The following is a 22558-nucleotide window of genomic DNA, read 5'->3' as shown; positions in this document are numbered from 1 at the left end:
AGGTTTGTGTGACTACAGACAGGAAGAGACGCTAGGGAAAATGTGGGAAATAAAAAAGACACCTAGAAAAAAAATCACATTTTTGTTGATTCTCGTGTGTGTGTGTAGATGCTTACATGCATCTAAACATATATATGTATTAAAATAATATAAAAGAATGTACAGAATATTAGCTGGGTGCAGTGGCTCACACCTGTGATCTCAGTTACTTGGGAGGCTGAGGCAGGAGGATTGCAAGTTTGAGGCCAGCCTCAGCAATTTAGTGAGATTGTGTCTCAAAACAAACAAACAAACAAAAAAAACAAAACACAAACAAACAAAAAAGACTGGAGATGTGGCTTAGTGGTAAAGTGCCCCGAGTGTAAGCCCCGAGACCAAAAAGGTTTTCAAAAAAGAATGCAGGGTCTTGATGTTACAAATATATTCTCTCTCAATGTTATTCAAAACATGATATTTATCTGCTCTATGATATTTTGGAAGAGGATTTAGTTCTTGCTGTTTTTGACTACTGTAAATAATATCACCAAGTATGCTCATTCTTGCATTTTTAATCTCATCTCTGAATATTTCCAGGGACAGACTTTAATCTAGTGCAGTGGGGACATTCGAGGCTCCTTGTTGCGTGATTCTTGTCTGCTTCTGAATGGGTTGTGTCAGTTTGTAATAATTTACATTCTTATCCACAGAATATGAAATGACCATCTTACTGTGTCTCACCACCATTAACCATTTTGCTTCCTTGGCACTTGGGTCCTTATTTTATTTCCTTGAATACTAGTGAGATTGAATCATTATTTTTCCAAATGTTTGGGGTCACATGCATGTCCTCCTTGGTAAACTCCGTCCAGGCCTTTGAGCTTTCCAGCGAGGCCTCTGCAGATCACCATGGCTCACCCTTGGACGGTGTGCCTTTGGGAAGCAGCTTCTTCCTAGATTTCAGGTTTGCAAAGCCCAGAGGCAATGGCAAACTCCGGAGGATGCTGCTTCCGCGGGCTGACTTGTTTGTGCCTTTGGTAATCTCTGGTCCTTGCAGTACACCTCTCCTCTGAGGCTCACCAAGTGCGTCACAGGAACAATTAATTGAGCATCGCAACACACGTTGAGTGTAAATATTTATGAGACCTGGTTGGTGGTTAGGACGTTGGGCACAGAGTAGTTAAGTGGTGAGGTGTTCGTCACCAGGAGACCACAGTCCATGAATCCAGCTTGCAACCTACCCTGATGCTTTTTCTTCACTGGTTTCACCCTCAAAATGACCTTGTGGGGTACCTGTGACTGCCCCACTTTATAGAATGGGAAATGGGACATTCATAGGGCTGAATGCATTGGCCAATCCAGAGAGCCCTAGGAACCAGGCAGCCTGTCTGCCCTGCTGCCTCGCGGTCCCCTCACCCCGAGCCTGTGGGAAGTGGCGAGTCATGCTCTGGAGGCCTCATGCAGCTGCGTCCTCGGAGCCCTTGTGGTTAGCAGCTGGCACCCTGTCAAGTTGCCTAAGATTCTGCAGAAATTAACAGTAGATCCACCAGGGAGGAGTAAATCATTTACTTGGGGCCCGTGAGCTCTCTTTCAACACCTTAGACATATGGCCTCTTCCCTGACATCCTGATCTTTGATTAAGGCCTCAAAAGACTCCCAGACTTGAAACTCATGACATGCGGAACAGAAATGACATGCTTTTGTGATGTGTACCATGAGCTCACTGTGAGAGTGGCAAGGCATTCCATTGCTGGAAGGCAGCGATTCCAGCCAGGGTTGCTTGTGAAGCTGAGCCCTGGGAATCTGAATACAAGGCAAACTCCTCTGGAGATTCTAGAAAGAACTTGGGCTTCAACACTGACCTTCTAACCTGGCTCACCTGACTTTCAGAAGCATAAGCACATTGAAAATAACGTGATCTAATTTTTTGGTTTTACGGAGGAGAGAGCTGGGCTCAGCGCTGCTGGCCTGCTCTTCCCCTCTCAGACTCTGGGAGGTGGAGCTGAGGTTCTTTGACAGAAGAAGACGGGAATAGAAAAGAACATGGCTTCTGCATTTCTGTCTGGACACTGATCTAGGCTCATCTAGGTTCAATCCCAGCTGGTAGGCTTTTTTTTTTTTTTTTAATAGACAGTTTGACCTATTTATATTAATTTTCACAATTTCTTTTTTACTCCCCAATTCAATATTCTTTAAAAGTTTTTTTTTTTTTTTGACATACAAAAATCTGTAATTAGTTAATGAGTACAATTTGATGAGTTTGGAGCTATACCTGTGAATGGATAAATGCTATATAATATCATTTTTAAAAAAAATCTAAAATTGACTCAGCAGCAGAGGGGGCGGGTGGTGGCCAGGGGGAAGAGGGAGAGTGAACTCTGATTATATGAGCCTGACAGGTCCTGGATAGCATTCTGGACAGACAGCACTATAGCTGACAGGAGTGTATAGCTGTATAGGTAAAATTTTGCTAATAAGATAGTGGATGAAACAGACATGGTTACCTCATACACACGTATGACTGCATGACCTGTGTGATCCTACAATATGTATAATCAGAGAAATGAGAAATTACACTCCATTTATGTATGATCTATCATAATGTATAACTGCATTCTACTGTCATGTACAACTATTTAGAACAAATATAAAATTAAAAAATGATATGTACACTAATAGTAATAGTACTAAATTGAGAGGGAAAGGAAAGTTTCAGAGGTTATATATAGGCCGATGGCACAGATTTCAACTGACAGACATTTCTAGTTCTGCTTTGGCAGATGCAACCAGACCTTAAAGATTTGCATAACAGGTAAAAAGGTGCAGTGAACAGATTTGGTCCACTCCATTTTCCTTATTGTTTACAAGCCTATAGCAGCAGCTTAGACTGCCCAGAGTTTGTGTCTGGAGTTTCCTCCCATTTGCTGAAGCCATCTGAAAGTGGCTTATCTGATCTGCTCTGCCTGTCTGCAGGGCCCCAAGTGGTGGTGCTCATTCATATGTCATATCCTCTGGGATTATGCACCCGGGGCTCTCTATGCGTCAATACAAGCCAAGTGAATTAGCAGAGGAAGCATCAGCAAAACAGGGAACAGGGTTGTTATTCCAGCTGAGCCTGCTGCTGTGAGCCAGAGAGCTGGAGAAACAAGGGCGGAGGGAGAGGAGGAAGGCTGGAACCATTGCCTGGGGCCTGGGGAAGAGGGCGTCTGGATGTCACGGTGCTGTCTGGCTGGCGAGTGGACATCGCCGCGACACCACAGCTGACAAGCTATCTATAAAGGCTCTTTGCAGCTTGACAGTCCAGAGTGATGAATTAACAATGCTGCTAGCAAACTTCATGGAGCTGTGATGTGTCCTCTTCATACTCCAGAAGGCCATCATGGTAGCAAGCGGCCTCTTGCAGGGAATCACAAGACATGCCCCAGCTTCCTTTTGTCAACAACATCAATAACAGCCATGTGCAAATGGGCCCCAGTTGGATGGGGTGTCCAAGCACCCTGCTTCCTTCGGCACCTGGACCAGAATGAAGCAGGTTTTCCTTCCTCTGCATTTCCCGTGTGTGTAGACAGGTGTCAATGTCGTGCTAGGGGAATTCTCTGCATGTGAAATGGACCAGGCTGACCTCCCCTTCCAGGTCTGTGGTTTTCAATATGTAAGACTCATTACAGATACAGATTTTTAATTCTGAATTATTTTAAAATTTTAATACTTTTAAATAATTTAGTACATTTAATGATTTTTAATTTTTAAAGGCTACTCGAGTAAACGTGCCTCTCCTCCTCTCTTGTGCCTCTGCCAAGCGGAATTGGATTGGATGATGTAGGCAGGATATGCTTGCCTGCTGCCGATCCACGGGAACGAAGTTTGGGTGGTGTGTTATTCTGGTCCTGTGGGGGCAGCACTTTGTCCCGTCTCCAGGGTCAAGCTCCTGGCATGGAGACAATAACTCATTGGCCCCTCGGGTGCGGGGTGTGCTGTCCCCTCTGGGTCTCTCCAGGTACCAACTCTAGTCCAACTTTCAGGAGCAAACCCTTGGGAAGGATCTGGGCGATTCACACTGCTAGGCTTCCCCTCTCCCAAGCTCTAAGATGAACTGCTTAGCTCCAAATCTCTTTTTAAGCACTGCCCCTGAAATTAAAAGGCTACTCCAGAATAAAGACAATTGATCCTTCCAGGAGTCAGCAAACTCGTTTTAAATACAGAGAGAAATGAAGAAGGATCTAAAGTTTCCCTCTTCCCTTTGTTTAAATGTCCCCACTGAATCGGGAACTGAGCACTTTCTAAAAGTGCTTTCAGGCAAGCCTCATGGCAATCTTTGGTGGGCAGCATCTTTATCTCCATTTCAGGGATCTTACAGAGTTCTGGTGCCAAATGGGGCACTGGAGACATCAACTGACCCTTCAGCTTTGCAGAGGGACTGACTGCGGTCAGGCCCTGAGGAGCTGACACCCAGGTTGGTGCAGACTCTCCTCCCTGGTGGAAGGACCCAGTGTCCTCCACGCTCAGAGGAGGAAGTTTGCATCAGGACTCTGGGGCTCAGGTCTGGACAGGCAGTGTGACCTGAGAACAGGGAGCCTGGAGGGCTGTGTTAGCAACCCAGGGTCACAGGGCACGTGAATAAAGGGTGCTCCCAGCCGCAGCTCAGGGGGTCACATGGGATCACACAGGACTCACTGGAGAGGGAAGAATGGGGTTTATGGTAGTCCAGAGAAAGGGCAAGAAGGAGGGCTTGCCTTGCCTCTTGTCACTGGGTAGGTCCCTGGCATCTGTCCCGTGGAACTCACATGCGGACAACTCTAAGAGTGCAGCTTGAGTTCTGACCTCCTACACTGGACTTCCTGCTCCTAAAAGGGAGACCAGAGCACGCATGCCTGGGCGTGGCCCACGTGCACGGAGGAGCGGCGAAGGGTGAGCGGTGAGAAGCTGGAGGAGGTTCCCAGCTTGTTAGGAACGCCGACTGGAGAGCATCTCCCAGCCCCGCGCTTACTGCGATCGGACGAAACTCACCCCAGGTGGAACGGAGCCGAGTCTCACATTTAATAAGTGAATCAATGGGTCTGTTTTTTCTTAAGGGCATCCCTGCTTAGTTTCAAGAATCTTTTTTAATAGACACATAAAAATTATGCATAATATGCATGTTTTGATATATGTGTACATTATATAACGTTCAAGCCAAGAACGTTTCTTTTATCTACCCTAAATTTATAAAATATATTTAGGGCATGCAAACAGCCATAGGAGCAGTGGGCAGGACACTGAAAGCACCTGGTGTCCCTCACTGCTGTGGCGGTTTGCACCCTAGGCCCTCCTGCCCAGGTGAAGCCCAGCCTGCCCCCTCCGCCTGGAAACCTGCCCTGCCAGAGCCCATGGACTCCCTCTTATGAGGTCCTGTAGAACTTCCTGCTCTATAACATGCTTAGTAAAGCTGGAGAGTCACACATGATTATTATTATTAATCTCATATGCGTACACTTTCATTTTTTCTTTTCCCAGTTAGATCTTTAAGTTCTTTGAGGACAGACGTTTTGATGAGCTATAATCTTTTCCAGATAAGCTATCAGCCTCCCTAACAAATACTTAAAAATGAAAACAAAATTCACTGTATTGATGGGTTCCTGCTGCGGACCAGTAAGAGCAGCCGGATGAGTCCCCATGCCTAGATTGGCTGGCACATTCCTGCAGAGGGCAGTCAAAACCTGTGTCCAAACCCCTCCACCCTCTGACCCTCCCACTTGGTTTCTGTCCCTCCAACCCCTCCTGTTGAAGTGCCCTTTGTTTTCTGTTTAGGTGTCTGGTACACAGCAGGCACTGTAGGAGGCTCTGCGCATGGCACAGGTAGTCAGCATCCGAGTGTGTCACCACCATAAAGCCTGTGTGGTCCCGACTTTATTCTCCTTCTCCCTCCTCTCCCTCCAGAAAATTATTGAGCATAGGATCCCCGTGTGCACAGTCTGAAGAAAGTTGGTGGGCACTCCTCTGGATCCGTGCATCTTCCGTAAAGGCAAACTGTGGGCCAGATCTTTCAGGAGGACGCACCACCCTCCACGAGTGGTGGGGGCAGAGGAGAAGTCCTTCTTATGGTCTCTAGTGCTACAGTCCCAGAGCAGCAGCGCACAGGTGGCAAAGCCAGACTGTGGGGAGAGCGGAGGCAGCAGTGTCATCGGGCTCCTGGGTGTGCCTGGCTGGAGGGCCCCAGGCGGGACCTCCTAGTGCGCAGAATGGAAGAGGGTGCTTGTCTCCTCAGGATGAGGACTGGCCCTGCAGGGGGGCCCTGAGGAAGTACAGCCACCTGCACCTTCTCCCCCGAGGAACAGACCGTGGCTGCGGGTGCTCGTGGCAGAGGGGAAGATTGACCATCGATGAGGCAATGAGTCGGGAAGGGTCCGAGGGGGATAGGACACTGTTAGTACTGAGCTGTCCAGATGGGCGCAGGGGACAGGCACGGAGCAAATGAAGAGAGGGGTTGGAAGCCTGGCTCTGCTACTCGCTGGAGAGTGGACTTGACCGGCCTTCACCTCCTCCTCCACCCTGCGTCCCTCCGTTCCCACAGGGCTCTGTTCTGCCATGCTCGTGTCTTGTCCTTTCACATCTCTACAGCCCTCGGCCCCCATGGGCGAGCATCCTGATGGCAGGGGCCGTGTCCTGTTCACCTCTGCTTTTCCCAAGCCTCAGTATGGCAGGTCCCTGTGAGGGAGGTCCCTGTGAGGGAGAGGCACTCTGGCACTCAGGGTCCTCTGCCCTGCCCTCAGCTGAAGATCTTCACTCTGTCCTGCTCCCATTCAGTGGGAAGGGGCAGAGCAGGGTCAGGCCCAGAGGCCTCGTCCTGCAGCCTGCCCTCCTGGGAGTGATCTTCCTGTCGTGGGTTCTGAACCTGAACGGGCTTCCGGATCATGGAGCAGCTGATTTTGCTGCCTGGGCTCCCGCACTCAGGTTTCTGGCCGTAGGTTGGAGTCTGAGAATCTTTACTTCTAAGTTCTCAAGGGATGCTGCTGCTGATGATCCACTGCTGACAGGCAGCACTGTCACTGTGGCTGTTGACAGATGTACTTCTCAGGAGCCGAACGGACACAGCTCTCCTGCAAGCCGGGTCTTAGCAGGGGCAGATCACTGACCCTTAGGAATGGAAAACTAAATTCACACATAAACAGATGTCCTTTGCTATGTGCAGGAGGTCGGTTCCAGCTCCACCATGCAAATTCCCTGAATGCTTTAATCTCTAGGATGCATAAAGAACTCAAAGAACTTAACACCAGAAAAACAACCCAATCAGTAAAGGGCTAAGGAACTGTACAGACACTTCACAGAAGAAATACAATCAATCAACATATATATGAGAAAATGTTCAACATCTCTAGCAATTAGAGAAATACAAATCAAAACTACTCTAAGATTTCATTTCACTCCAATTGGAATGGCTATTATCAAGAATACAAGCAACAATAAATGTTGGTGAGGATGTGGGGAAAAAGGTACATTCATGCATTGCTGGTGGTACTGCAAAATGGTGTGTCCATTATGGAAAGCAGTATGGAGATTTCTCTGAAAACTTGGAATGGAACCACCACTTGACCCAGTTATCCCATGCCTCAGTTTATACCCAAAGGACTTAAAATCAGCAAACTACAGTGATGCAGCCACATCAATGTTTATAGCAGTTCAACTCACAATAGCTAAACTATGGAACCAACTTAGGTGTCCTTCAACAGATGAATGGATCAAGATATATATATATATATATATATATATATATATAATGGAATACTACTCAGCTTTAAAGAAGAATGAAATTATGGCATTTGCCGATAAATGAATGGAGTTGGAGAATATCATGCTAAGTAAAATAAGCCAAACCCAACAAACCAAAGGCCGAATGTTTTTTCTGATATGTGGATGCTAATTCACAATAGAGGGGTGGGGGCTAGGGAAGAATAGAATTACTTTATATTAGGTAGAGAGGAGAGAAGGAGGGGAAGGGTTATGGGGGCAGGAAGGATAGTAGAGTGAAACAGACATTATTACCCCATGTACATATATGACTGCATGACCCATGTGATTCTACAATATGTACAATCCGAAAAATGAGAAATTATACTCCATTTACGTATGATTTCTCAAAATGTGTAAGTGCATTCTGTTATAAGTAATTAAAACAAATAAAAAATTAAATAAAAGTAAGGAAAAAGAAACTCTGTGAATGCTCAAGTCTCCTGTGTAAAATGGTGTTGGATTTGCATATAACTTACACACATCCTCCCATCTACTTTAAATCACCTTTGAATTACTTATAATAACAAATATGATGCAAATGCTATGTGAACAGTTGTTGTAACATATTGTTCAGGAATAATAAGTACAATGTTTGCACATGCTCAGTACAGACCTAAGTTTTTAACGTTTTTGATCTGTGGTGGGTTGAATCTAGGGGCGCAGATCCCACAGCTGTGGAGTCCAACTACACACTGACGTATAGGAAGATTTTGATCATTGGGATGCAGAAGTGGCACTGGATTTGAAGGCAGCTCTGAATCCCAGTCCAGCTGTCATGACTCAGTACCCCTGTGACCATGGCCATAACGTGCGACCTCTTTCAGAGTACTTTTCCCTATCAGTGAATGGGAATAAAAATACCTGTGGAGTCTTATTGGGAAGGGTGACATCTGGTGCCAATTAGGTATTCATTTGGTGAGGGTGGACTCAATTGGCAAGCACCAAGTGGAATGCATCTGTCACCATACACATGGGGAAGCAGCACAACGTTAAAGTACTGGGATTCAGTCAGGCAAATACCATGGAATACTGGGACACACTCCTCTTGCTCCTGGAAATGGGTCATGGGTACTAAACATGGAAATGACCTACGCTGTTCTTGGAAAATCTCCTGGACTGTACCTTCTGAGTGGACGTGGCACCCAGCTTAGCATCTTACTTTGTAAGTCACCAGGAGGCTATGTGTGCGTGTATGAGCCCTTCTGCCTGGGTCTGGAGAGTCCACACTCACACCTCACAGCAGGAGGGCAGCGGTGTGGAGCAACAGGGCCAGTTTTCTTATTAGTAAAGATTATCATGTCTACCTCTTACCAGGCTGCAACTAGTTAGCCTCTGTGCCTTTCTTTCCCATGGAAGGGAGACTAGTGAAGTGTGATTGCTAGGATCCAGTGAGAGCTACCCTAAGCTGGTAGATAATACCTAGCACACAGTGAGCACTCAGTGACCTTTTTCTGCACTGAGAACCTATTTGAAAACCTTGAGGCCCGCTTCAGTGGTCATTGATTTATTCCCCGGACACAGGCACTGGTAGGTTCAGGCATTTGGTGATGAACAAGAGACTGTGCTTTTGAAAATGCCATTTCAAAAGTGCATGAGGTGCTGTGCCAGGCCACACAGCAAGCAAGTCCGCTGAGATTTCGGTTGGGTCCAATGGGCTCGTTCTGCACTGCCAGGCTGCCCAACTGCAGCTCCCTCTCACCCGAATGCTCCAGTGCTGGTCACTGTTGCTTCTATGGGGAATGGATAGTAGACCCCACCATACGGCTTTCAACATTTTGATTTGAGTTATATATTTCAAATACTAATTTATATTCATGTAATAATACCTCCATCATAAAATATGCAGTGGTACCGAAATTTGTATGTATAGTTTTTTTTTTTTTTTTTTAAATTTGGGTTTATAAATGGTTTGGAACAGGTTGCAGAAACATCATCTGTTGCTCTTTTTAATATATCTTGAGCATGCTATGACACATTCTGAAATAATTTGCTTTGGAAAAAAGCATTGCTCTCTTCTCATTTTCTCCCCCTCAAATGTAACTGTAAATATTACTTTGATGTATGTAATTGCTTCAACCCTCTCCCTTCGAAGGAAGGCTTCTAACCCTTCCATTCCCCATCTCTTCCTTTTGTCAGGAAATAAGAAAAAATGAACTTAAAATGCATTATTCAAATGTTTTGAATGTAAACATTAAAGAAGTCTGAGAACAGCCACAAATTTTCCTTTGCTTAAAGTGGTTTTGAAAAATAATGCAAGTATTTTGTCTTACAGGCATTCATTCACTCTGCTTAGGGAAAATATTTATTCTAGCATGACTTAGGATCCCAACACTGCGTACGGTGTGTGGCACAGAGTAGGCCCTGCAGGAAGTTTGCTGGACAGGCTTGAGCTGAACCAAGTTGGGAGGATGGGTATACTCATGCAGACTCCTGGGCAATGCTGGGAATAAAGAGCACCCCAGGAGTGCTGTGAGGGAGTGCTGGCTGGGTGCAGGGCCACCTTGTGTTGTGAGCCAGGAAGTCTGCTGGTTAGTGCAGAGCTGGACTTGACTGCGTTTGGTCTCTTGCCAGTAATTTCATAGACACTTGAAGCTGGACTATCCGTGAGCTCTCAGAGGCAGGACATGGTCCTGTGTCTCTGCTTTTTCGGTAAGTTCAGCAAGTCCTGATGGCATAACGGCTCAGTACTTGTGTTTCTGAGCCGAGGGACAAAAAGACTTGATGATATAGGCAGGCGGCTCTCTGGTGCCTGCTGGCTTGTGAGACCCTGAGGTGAACTTGTGGCCGGATGCATGATCCGTCATCTAATCATTCACTGGCAGAGGGACAGAGATCCCCCTCAGTGGCTCTCTCTTGGGCTCCAGTCCTGCTGGCTGTGCAGCCCAGTCAAGTCTCTTCTTCGGTCCCTGTGAGCTCACTACCAGAGCTGTAACTCAGTCACGTGAACATTTTCTGTGTGAATCTGTGCGTACAATGGCCAGTTTATTTGCCACTGAATAAAAATTTTCATTCCTCTATCAATAAACAAGTAAATATTCTGACCTGAGTTTTGGCAGAGTGGAGTTCTGGAATTTCAAATCACTAGATACTTCTTTTGTTGTCCTTTTACTGCCCCTGGGATGAAAGAAAATAGATTATAGTCAGGAGATAGCAAGAAGCTAAGGGAAAATTAATTAAGTGCATTCATTCATAGAAAAAAACCCAGCCAGTCAGATTAAGTAATTAATGTCTTACACACAACTCTGAATCTCTTTTTGCATTTCCATTGGGGTTAAAAAAGTCCATGTTCTCAGTAATTTAATTACTTAAAAACACTTTTGTGAAAATGTAAGAGCATCATCTTCGGGGGGAGGGGGTATTGTGGGATGGGGAGCTGCTGCCTCTCCCCCATCAACAGAGCCACCTTGGTGTCATCCTAAGCTCCGAGAGCCTCAGACCGACTCACGCAAAACACCAAGTGCATCGCACTCTGCCATGCGGTTGACCAGAGACGGCTATGATATCGCGAGGATGTCAACTGCGAGCCAGTGGCCAGCACGTTCTAGATGGTTCCCTCTACTTGTTGAATTGGATAAAAATCTAGTAAACATCCCATGGGAAGGCAGACTCCAAGCAAGAGCACTCTGATCCGAGTAATCTTTATGGAACTCCCATGTAATTTAGATACTTTCCATGAGGAAATGAAATCATTTCAAATTGCAGTAATTTGTTAAAATTCATTAAATGCATTCACTATCATAAACCCTCATTGTTATGCATCCCTAGTTCATATAATTAGCCCAGTTCAACATACTTTCTTTCCTTTTGTACACATTCCATCAGCTTTATCGAACACTTTCTGGTGACTTTTTCCTCCATAAACAAAAGTTTCTGGAACAGGAGCCCATGAGGTGGTCCTACTTCATCTCTCCTTCTCTCCCCAGGTGGGTCTTGCCTCTTAGGCCCTGGACTGCCCCTGGATCCCTCCCACAGGGCTCTCTCAGGCCCCGTGTTCCCTTTCTGGGATGCCCATTGTCTTCTTTTTTCTGATTATCTGGTCTCGGACCTCAGCTCAGGGTACTTCCCCAGGAAACTTGCTGGCCTTTCAGAGGGCTCCTCTGTGGTCCTTGGCTGAGTTTTAATTTCACTTGTGTTTTAACTTGTGGTTTGCATTTGCATCTGACAAGACCAGGAACTGCACCTTGGAGGGAGCAGAGAAGTGCAGATATGCCTGGGGTGGGGGCTGGGAGTGTGCCTGGCCACAGGGAGCCTCCCAGAACACCTGGAACGCGTCCAGGAGTCCAGGACAAACCTCCTGATAACTTGAAGTCCCCTTTCCAGCTGGCTTTTCTTGTGGGGCCCATGGGATATAACATGGTAAATAAAAAATTCCACTGAGCTGTCTTTCTGTAAATTGATCTTCTAGAAAATAATGGCATAGTTTTGTGATTTCATTGCTGATTTTCGTTGTTTTTGTTTTTTAATTGTTTCAAAATGATTTCATTGTTCTATCATTTCCCATATTTCTTTTTTGTTTACTGTTCTTTTCCAATCTGGGCAAACTGTTTCATAAATCTATATGTGCACCTTCGAAGGGTTGTGGAAAATAATACTCCTAAAAGACAGCTCTCTGAAGAAAATGGAGGGTGCAGCTCAGGAGGAGGGAGGGGAAACTAGCCAAGGAACAAAGGGCCCTGGGGAAAGGGGTGGATACTGAATGTTGGGCCCTAAACCATGATCTTCCCCCATAGCTAATTAGCCCTGAACAGAAGCACAGCAAATACCAATGGGCAAGATTTGAGTACTCATCTCTGGGATCTGGACTCTTATCTCCCCAGACGACACTGAGTTTCAACCTTCTTACAACCACCCTCCTAAGTTAAAGTTTTAACCTGTTCAACTAGACCCTGACTGTCAAAGCTGCATATACACAGCTCCCAATGAATACATCATTGTGCCCTATAAAACCCAAATCCCCTCTGTAACCGAGGGCCATTTTCCCATCTGGAAAGTGGGCCCCAAAGGCGCCCGAGTCTGCGAAGGAATAAAGGCTTCTCTGAATCCGTCCTTTGCACTTACACACCTTGACTTCATGTCTATGTTGGGACATGAACATTTATCTGTTTTCTGGGTCTTTCTTACCGATATCCTGCAGTCCTGGATCTTCTTTCTGGGATGAGACTCCACTGCTCACTGTTTTAACTTCCAAATCAGCAGTCTGGGCCTTAAGCTTGGGCCTCCCCTTTCCTCCTCCTCTATCGTTGCTGTCTTGCTAATTTTGATAGCAGATCCTAACACTTGGATTCATAAATGCCCCTCAATGGTGTCCCTCCCTCTTCACAACATAAGTCAGCCTCAGTCTTTCTTGGACTTTTAGCATATCCCACCTGGCCTGGAGCTTCCTTTCCCTACCTGCTTTCCTGGCCTCCTAGGCTCCATTTCATCCACCAAACTGCCTCCAGAACAACTTTTCTAAGTACCAGGAAACCAACTAGTCACCTTCCTTGAAAGTGCTCCCTGGTTCTCCATTCCTGCAGGATAAAATTCAAATGTTTTACCATAGTAGCCAAGATTGCTTCTCCTTGGGGCCTTGAATTCCATTTCTGTTATCATGCTCTGATTTCCGGCTGCCCTTCCTGCCAGGGCCCCGTGCTGTGGCTTCTGAGCCATATTTTATTTATGGGTATTTTTGATGCTCCTATATCATCGATCAGATTATTCTTTATGCCTCCTCTGGATCTGTCAAAATACTTTCCATTCTGCAGGATCAAGTTCAAGGGCGTCTTCCCTCTGAGTTCTCCTTTACTGCTTTCTCTGCGAGTACCTATAGTCCTTTTGCATGCTACTGTCTTCCTTCCTTCATTCATTTGTTCCAGAACCCATTCATTCATTGACTCAACCAATAGCTACTGGTCCCATTCTGTCCCAGGCAGGGTGCTTAACAATGGGATTCAGTAACTGCAATTATGGAAGAGAGAGGAAGCCTGCCGCATGGAGCTGCTGTTGTAGATGGGGAGACAGGCAATAAAGAAAACAAGCTCACTTTATCATATTGCCCTGTATGCGCCTGTGTGTTCCTCTCCCCTGGGGTTGGTCCTCTTGGCAGGCAGCATATCTGGGGCATCCTTTTCTTTCATGGAACTGGCTACCTACTCAGCATGCTCTTGGGACTGTTTGTAAGGTAATTAATAGATACATAGGTAAGTAGATAACTGACGTGCCAGTCTGGGTTCATATGCAATAGTGAACCACGTGCCTACTTAAGTGTGTGGAGTCCTTGCATAGAGAACTCTGCACATTCCAGGTGAGCTGCAAATGCCACAGGCTTGTGGGGAAACTGAGGCCCAGAGTTGGTGTCTCAGCCAATGAATCATCCTGCACTCACTTCACATTCTGCTAAAATAGCACAGACCCCTGAGGTCTGGCTTCTCTTCCTGACTGCCCTCACAGAACTTGAGTTTCCATGCTTGTCAACCAACTGTGACACTCTTTTCCACCTTCCTCCTGCATGGTCAGTTGGAAGGATTCACCTAGTCCTCCTTCACTCCTGTTCCTCTTTCATCCCTTCCCTGTATTCCTTCTGGAACTGACCTCTGCACACCTGCATTACCTGTTAGATGGACCCAACAGAAGCCAGTTCTGTGTAGCAGAATCAAAAGCCACCTACTGCAGTGGACGGAGTGGTGGGCACCACAGTATGTGTCCACCTGGGACCTGTACATGTGACCTTACTTGGAAAAAGAGTCTTTGAAGATGTAGCTAAGCAAAGACTATTGAGATGAGATCATCCTGGACTAAAGTGGGTCCTAAATTCCTGGCATGTGTTCTCAGAGAAGAAAGGAGGAGGAAACATGAGAAAGAAGGTCATGTAAGTATCCATGTGAAGAAAGAGGCAGAAATTGGGGCAAAGCTACCACAAGCCAGGTGACACTTGGAGCCACCCAGAGCTAGAGGAGGCAAGGAAAGACCTACATTCTTAGAGCTTTTGGAGGGAGCAGGGCTCAATTGCTACTTTGCTTTCAGTCGTCTGGTCTCTGAAACTGTGTTTAAAGTCACCCAGTTTGTGGTAGCATGTTAGGGCAGACCTGTGGAAATAATATGCTGACCACCTAATCTGTCCCCAGGGAAAAGAATGAATCAGATTCACATCCAAGCCTGAGCTATGCCATGCATACCATGGTGAATGTACACGGGCTTGAAGAAGAAAGGGAGAAGCCCGTCAAATCCTGAGACGGGAACTCCAGCAATGTGCCCTGGCCCAGCCGGTCTAGGGCCTGCGCAGTCTAGTGCCTGGGCTGTGGCTGAACACCTACCAGCACGTGGGGTTGCCTCTGCCCACTCTCATGGATTATTCCCAACCTGGAGGCCACCATCCCTAGTGGGGCAGCTCCCTTTTTGGGACCCTGCATTATCAAGTACCTCTCAGGCATCAGGCTACTAAAGACTAGGAGGTTTGAACAGTACAGCATAGTCTTATCGTAGAATTTTTTTTGATAGTAGTACTTTTACTATTATTCCTACTTTTCTTTTTTTATCTTTCTCACGCTCTCTATTTCCCTCTTATCTCTCTGTTTCCTTGGAGACTCTTTTTCCCTTTTCTCATGCTAACAACCAATTTCTTTTGATTCTGCTTTCACTATTCCAATGACTTGGTTCCTCTATAAACTCACTTCTTATCTCATTGACATTACATCCTATACTCCTCCCCATCCTCTTTGTCCACCATTAGAAACTGTGAACCTTATTGCAGACCTATTGTTTATGCTGTAGATAATAATTGAACTCATCATTTCTGTTTATTAAGACAATACTGTTAATACCTTAATAGGGACTATTTGGGTTAAGGATGCATATTGTTTGTATTGTGTGCTGCTAATATTGATCTCCCACTTTAAAGTGAGGTATTGGAAATCTGCAGGGACACTAGAAGCCTATAGGGGAAAGATTGCAGTACCTCAGATTCTCACTGCTAGAGGGGAAGATACATGAACAACATGAGAAAACATGGGAAGAAAGTATCCCAAACAAACCTAGATGCTTTATCAATAAAAACCAATGACAGCATGGTAGAATGAATGTCGAAAAAGGAGTTCAGTGTGTACAAAATTAAAATGATCCTAGAAGGAAAGGATGAGATAAGAAAGCAAAAGCAGGCAATGAATGATCTTACCAATAAACAGTTAAAAGAGCAACTGCAAGAAGCAAAAGATCATTTCAATAAAGAAATAACAATTCTGAAGAAAACAAACAGAAATCCTTGAAATGAAGGAAACAATAAACCGAATTAAAAACTCCAAAAAAAGCATCACCAACAGCCTAGATCACTTGGAAGACAGAAACTCAGACAATGAAGACAAAATATTTAATCTTGAAAACAAAGTTGACCAAACAGAAAAGAAGGTAAAAAATCATGAACAGAACCTCCAAGAATTATGGGCTATTATGAAAAGACTGAATTTAAGAATTATTGGGATTGAGGAAGGCACAGAGATAAAGACCAAAGGAATGAATCTTCTCAATGAAATAATATCAGAAAATTCCCCAAATATGAAGAATGAATGGAAAATAAAATACAAGAAGCTTACAGGACACCAAATGTACAAAATTACAACAGATCCACACCAAGGCACATTAGAATGAAAATACCTAACATACAAACTAAAGATAGAAATTTAGAGGCTGTGAGAGAAAAGATCAAATTACATAATGGGAGAAACCAATATGGATATCAGCAGATTTCTCAGCCGAGACCATCAAAGCTAGAAGGGCCTGAAACAACATATTTTAAGCTCTGAACGAAAATGGATGCCAACCAAGAATCTTATACCCAGCAAAACTTACCTTCAGATTTGATAATGAAGTAAAATCCTTCCATGATAAACAAAAGTTAAAAGAATTTACAAATAGAAAGCCTGCACTACAGAACATTCTCAGCAAAATATTCCATCAGGAAGAAATGAAAAACAGCAATGTAAGTCAGCAAAGGAAAAGTCAATTAAAGGAGAAACCAAGTTAAGTTGAAAACCAAAAATAAGTCAAAATGACTGAGAATACAAGTCATATCTCAATAATAGTTCTGAATGTTAAGGATTAAAGTCATCAATCAAAAGACATAGACTGGCAGATTGGATTAAAAAGAAAGACCCAACAATCTGCTGCCTTCAAGAGACTCATCTCAGAAAAAGATACCCACAGCCCAAGGGGGAAAGGATGGGAAAAAACATACATGCAGATTCAGTGAAAAAGCAGGGGTTTCCATCCTCACATCAGATAAAGCAAACTTCAAACCAGAGTTAGTCAGAAGGGATAAAGAAGGGCATTTCATACTGCTTAAGGGAACCATAAATCAGCAAGACATGAGAATCATAAATATTTATGCCCCAAACAATGGCATATACATGTACGTCAAACAAACCCTTTTCAATTTCAGGAACCAAATAGACCACAACACAATAATACTGGGTGACTTTAACACACATCTCTCATCATTGGACAGATCTTCCAAGCCAAAATTGAACAAAGAAACCATAGATCTCAATAACACAATCAATAATTTAGACTTAACAGACATATTATAGAATATTCCATCCATCAATGAGCGAATATACCTTCTTCTGAGCAGCACATAGATCCTTCTCTAAAATAGACCATATGTTATATCACAAAGCTACTCTTAGCAAATACAAAAAAAATAGAGATACTACCTTGTATTCTGTCATATCATAATGGAATGAAATTAGAAATCAATGATAAAATAAAAATCAGAAACTACTCCAACACCTGGAGACTAAATAATATACTATTGAATGATGCATGGATAGTAGAAGACATCAGGGAGGAGATAAAAAAATTCTTAGGGGTAAATGAGAATAACAATACAACATATCAAAATCTATGGAATGCTGTGAAAGCAGTACTAAGAGGAAAATTCATTGCCTGGAGCACATTTAATAAAAGATGAAAAAGTCAACAAATAAACAACCCAATGTTACAATTCAAAGTCCTAGAAAAAGAAGAACAGATCAACACCAAATGTAGTAGAAAATAGGAAATAATTAAAATCAGAGCTGAAATCAATGAAATTGAAACAAAAGAAACAATTCAAAAAATTGACAAAACAAAAATTGGGTTCTTTGAAGAAGTAAACAAAATTGATCATTAGTGGCTAAGGAGCCACACTAATGAAGAGAAGGGGAGGGAAAACTCAGATTACTAAAAGTCATGCTGAAAGACACTGTTGAAATACAAAACACAATTAGAAGCTATTTTGAAAACCTATACTCCAACAGAATAGAAAATCTCAAAGTCATTGACAGGTTTCTAGATACATATGATCCTCCCAAACAGAATCTGGGGGACATACACAATTCATACAGATCAATTTCAAGCAATGAAATAGAAGAAGCCATAAAAAGCCTACCAACAAAGATGGACCAGATGGGTTCTCAGCTGAGTTCTACAAGACCTTCAAAGAACTCATTCCAATACTCCTGAAAGTATTCCATGAAATAGAAAAGGAGGGAACCCTTCCAAATTCATTCTATGAAGCTAGTATCATCCTGATACCAAAACCAGACAAAGACACATGGAGGAAAAAAACTTCAGACCAACATCCGTAATGAACATAGATGCAAAAATTCTTAACAAAATTTTAGCAAATCACATACAAAAACATTTTAAAAAGATAGTGCACTATGATTAAGTGGGTTTCATCCCAGGGATGCAAGGCTGGTTCAACATCCAGAAATCAATAAATGTAATTTACCACATCAACAGAATTAAAGTTAAGAATTATATAGTTATTTCAATAGATGAAGAAAAAGCATTTGATAAAATACAGCACCCTTTCATGCTAAAAACACTAGAAAAAATAGGGATAGTAGGAACATACCTCAGCATTGTAAAGGCTATCTATGCTGGGCCCACGGCTGACATCATTCTAAAGGGAGAAAAACTGAAAGCATTCCCCCTAATAATTAGAACAGCAGGGATGCCCTCTTTTACCACTTCTATTCAATATCATCCTTGAAACTCTAACCAGAGCAATCAGACAGACCAAAGAAATTAAAGTGATATGAATAGGAAAAGAAGAACTCAAACTATCCGTATGTGCGGATGACATGATTCTATATTTAGAGGAGCCAAAAAATTCTACCAGAAAACTTCTAGAACTCATAAATAAATTCAGCAGAGTAGCAGGATATAAAATCAACACTCATAAATCTAATGTATTTTTATTCATAAGTGATGAATCCTCTGAAAGAGAAATTAGAAAAACTACCCTATTCAAAATAGCCTCAAAAGAAAAAAAATAAAATACTTGGGAATCAATCTAACGAAAGAGATGAAAGACCTCTACAATGAAAACTGCAGAACACTAAAGAAAGAAATTAAAGAAAATGTTAGAAGATGGAACGATCTCCCATGTTCTTGGATAGGCAGAACTAATATTGTCAAAATGGCAATACTACCAAAAGTGCTATACAGATTCAATGCAATTCCAATTAAAATACCAATGATGTACCTTACAGAAATAGAGCAAGCAATCATGAAATTCATCTGGAAGAATAAGAAACCCAGAATAGATAAAGCAATCCTTAGCAGGAAGAGTGAAAACAGAGGGTATTGCAATACCAGGACTTCAACTATACTACAAAGCAATAGTAACAAAAACGGCATGGTATTGGCACCAAAATAGACAGGTAGATCAACGGTACAGAATAGAGGACACAGAGACAAACCCACATAAATATGGTTATCTCACACTAGACAAAAGTGCTAAAAACATACAATGGAGAAAAGATAGCTTCTTCAACAAATGGTGCTGGGAAAACTGGAAATCCAAATGGAGCAAAATGAAACTAAACCCCTATCTCTCACCCTGTACAAAACTCAAATCACAATGGATCAAGGATCTAGGAATTAGGTCAGAGACCCCGCACCTAATAGAAGAAAAAGTAGGTCCAAATCTTCATCACGTTGGCTTAGGAACAGACTTCCTTAACATGACTCCCAAAGCATAAGAAATAAAAGCAGAAATCAATAAATGGGATAGATTCAAACTAAAAAGATTTTTCCCAGCAAAGGATACAATCAACAATGTGAAGAGAGAGCCTACAGAGTGGGAGAAAATCTTTGCTACACATACTTCAGATAGAGCACTAATCTCCAGAATTTATAAAGAACTCAAAAAACTTTACACCAAGAATACAAATAACCCAATCAAATAACCCAATGTGCTAAGAAAATTAGCAGACACTTCACAGAATCTGCAAGCAATCAACAAATATATGACAATATGTTCAACATCTCTAGTAATATGAGAAATGCAAATCAAAACTACCCTAAGATTCCATCTCACCCCAATTAGAATGACTATTATCAAGAATACAAGCAACATTAGGTGTTGGAGAGGATGTGGGGATAAAGGTACACTCGTACATTGCTGGTGGAGTTGCAAATTGGTGCAACCACTCTGGAAAGTTGTATGGAGATTCCTTAGAAAACTTGGAATGGACCCACCATTTGACCCAGCTATCCCACTCCTTGGCCTATACCCAAAGGACTTAAAATCAGCATAGTACAGTGATGCAGCCACATCAATATTTATAGCAGTTCATTTCACAATAGCTAAATTGTGGAAACAACCTAAATGCCCTTCAATAGATGAATGGATAAAGAAACTGTGGTATATCCATACAATGGAAAGTTATCCAGCCATAAAGAAGAATAAAATGATGACATTTGCAGTTAAATGAATGGAGTTGGATAACATCATGCTAAATGAAATAAGCCAATCCCAGAAAACCAAAGGCCGAATGATCTCTCTATAAGTGGATGATGATACATAATGGGGGGTAGGGAGGCAAGAATGGGGGAAGCATCATTACCCTATGTACATGTATGATTACACAAATGGCATGATTCTACTTTGTGTATAATCAGAGAAATGAAAATTGTACCCAATTTGTATACAGTGAATAAAAAAAATATCCTGAGATGGAAGAGATGTCAAGGAGGGCTTCTGGGTGGTGACGCTGGTTTGGGATTGAGGAAGTATAGATATTTGCAGACAGGTGACTTGGTGAGAAGGGGGTGACCCATAAGGAGGGAGCAGCCTACTCAGCAAATTGAAGATACCTTCTCCAGTCCAGCCTGGTCCTTTCGCTCCATCTCACCCTCATAGTGGGATGCCCCCAGCTACACCCCTGGCAGATGCACGGGAATGAAAACCACTTCTGCTGTGACCCCACACTTCCCTCAATGGACTTCCGATACTTCCAGACACTTCTCATTCTAGACATTCAGCGTGAGCTTGCCAGTGTCTGAGATATTGCACACATTGCTCTGAAGTCCTAATTCTCTTTCAAGGACTAGTAGAGATGGATTTTTTTGGACTCTAAGATCATGCATAATAATGATGTATAACATTATAATTGGAATGATAATTAGAACAGCCAAACACTCTATAAGACTTAGGACTCACTGGTCACTCTTGGGCATTTCATGCGTATTAATCCATCTAATCCTCACAGCAACCTGGTGGGGCTGGTCCTCTCCTGTCCCCAACCCTCTAGGGCTTCCTCTCATGCTCAGCTCCTGCTCTGTCTCTTCAGGAGCTGTCTCAGGTTGGGCTCCTGAGAGAGAGGCTCTGAGGCAGATAGGCACAGGTATTAGGGAGGCTGCAGGGGTCCACCCTGTGCAGGGCTAGCAGTGGGCAGGGCAGAAGTTGGGCTTCCTGTTGATACAGTCGCAACCATGGACGACATCTCAGGGACTGAGAATTATGCCCTGGAAGGCTGTCCTGTGTTGGGGTGGGAGGGCCTGGGCTGCGGACCCATGGTGGGCCAGTCAGTAGCTGTGAGTGCCCAGCTGGATTCCCAAAGAAGGCCGAGGAGACCTGGGTGGAGACTCAGAGCACCTGGGACAAGACAGGTTGGGTTCTGACCCCTGTATTTAGTGGGCCTGTGGACCAAAGAAAGGGGAGCAGGGGCTGTAGTTTTTAGAAGAGGAGAAAGAACCCAAGGAGGAAGGAAGAATATGGCCAAGGGCAGGAGTTCTCCAGAGGGTGAATGACCCCTGACACGGAGTGGACAAGCAGGTGACGTGGGATGGCAAACTCTGGTGCCCGGTTTCCATTTGAATGCAGTCCTGACAACTAAGCAAGTCACTCCATTTGTCTTGTTCCCAGTTCACAGTGGGGAAGGGCAGAGTTAAGCACTTTCCTCCCGTGTCCATCGCACACGAGTAATCATACGTATTATCTAGGGCCCAATTCTTTGCCTAAATGCCAGAGGGGGCAACCAGCAGCATCAAGGACAGTCGACAGCATATTTCCACCAGGTCAAAGAGTGTGTTACTCAATTTCAGGGATGCCAATCTACAGTTCTGGAGTTGTTATCTAATTTGACCACAAAGTTGTTTCTTCTTTTTTTTTTTTCCTCTTTTTTTTTTTTTTTTTGGAGAGGGGAGGTGCATAGCAAGCTTTTATTGTCCTGTACAGCAGGGGATAACAACAGAGCGCTTTTTAGCATAAGGAGACCAAGAAACATCAAAGAAGCCCAAGACTTACTGCCAATGTAGACTTCCTAGGTCCAGTGAAAAATGAAACTCTAGAATCATTCTGCTCTTCCTTCCACCTGCCTTCCTCTTGGGGCCTTGGGTCTCTGGTTGGTCATTCCTTGAGGATCTGACTTTCTCCAAATGCAGTGGCTGTATCGTTGTTAGTGAATGACTCAACATTTTTTTAGAATAATGTATTCCAACGTGTCCTTTTTCACAGGAACTTTAGCCTCATGATCTAATCTAATACTCCATAAGCTTCAAAGGCTCTATC

General features: G+C 43.6%; 1 protein-coding gene across 1 annotated transcript in view; it reads right to left on the bottom strand.

Moving 5' to 3' along the window:
* The window catches only part of CLNK (cytokine dependent hematopoietic cell linker), a 158471-nt gene that overhangs the window by 71775 nt on the left and 64138 nt on the right, over positions 1 to 22558 (bottom strand). The window contains exon 3 of the mRNA XM_079153986.1: positions 10786 to 10857. Within this exon, the coding sequence (XP_079010112.1) occupies positions 10786 to 10857 (72 nt within the window). The remainder of the gene's footprint in view (positions 1 to 10785; positions 10858 to 22558) is intronic.

This window comes from Sciurus vulgaris (genome assembly GCF_902686455.1).
Source record: "Sciurus vulgaris genome assembly, chromosome: 9".
Lineage (NCBI taxonomy): Eukaryota > Metazoa > Chordata > Mammalia > Rodentia > Sciuridae > Sciurus > Sciurus vulgaris.
The sequence above is the reverse complement of the archived record's forward strand: the minus strand, read 5'-3'. Positions and strand labels throughout refer to the sequence as shown.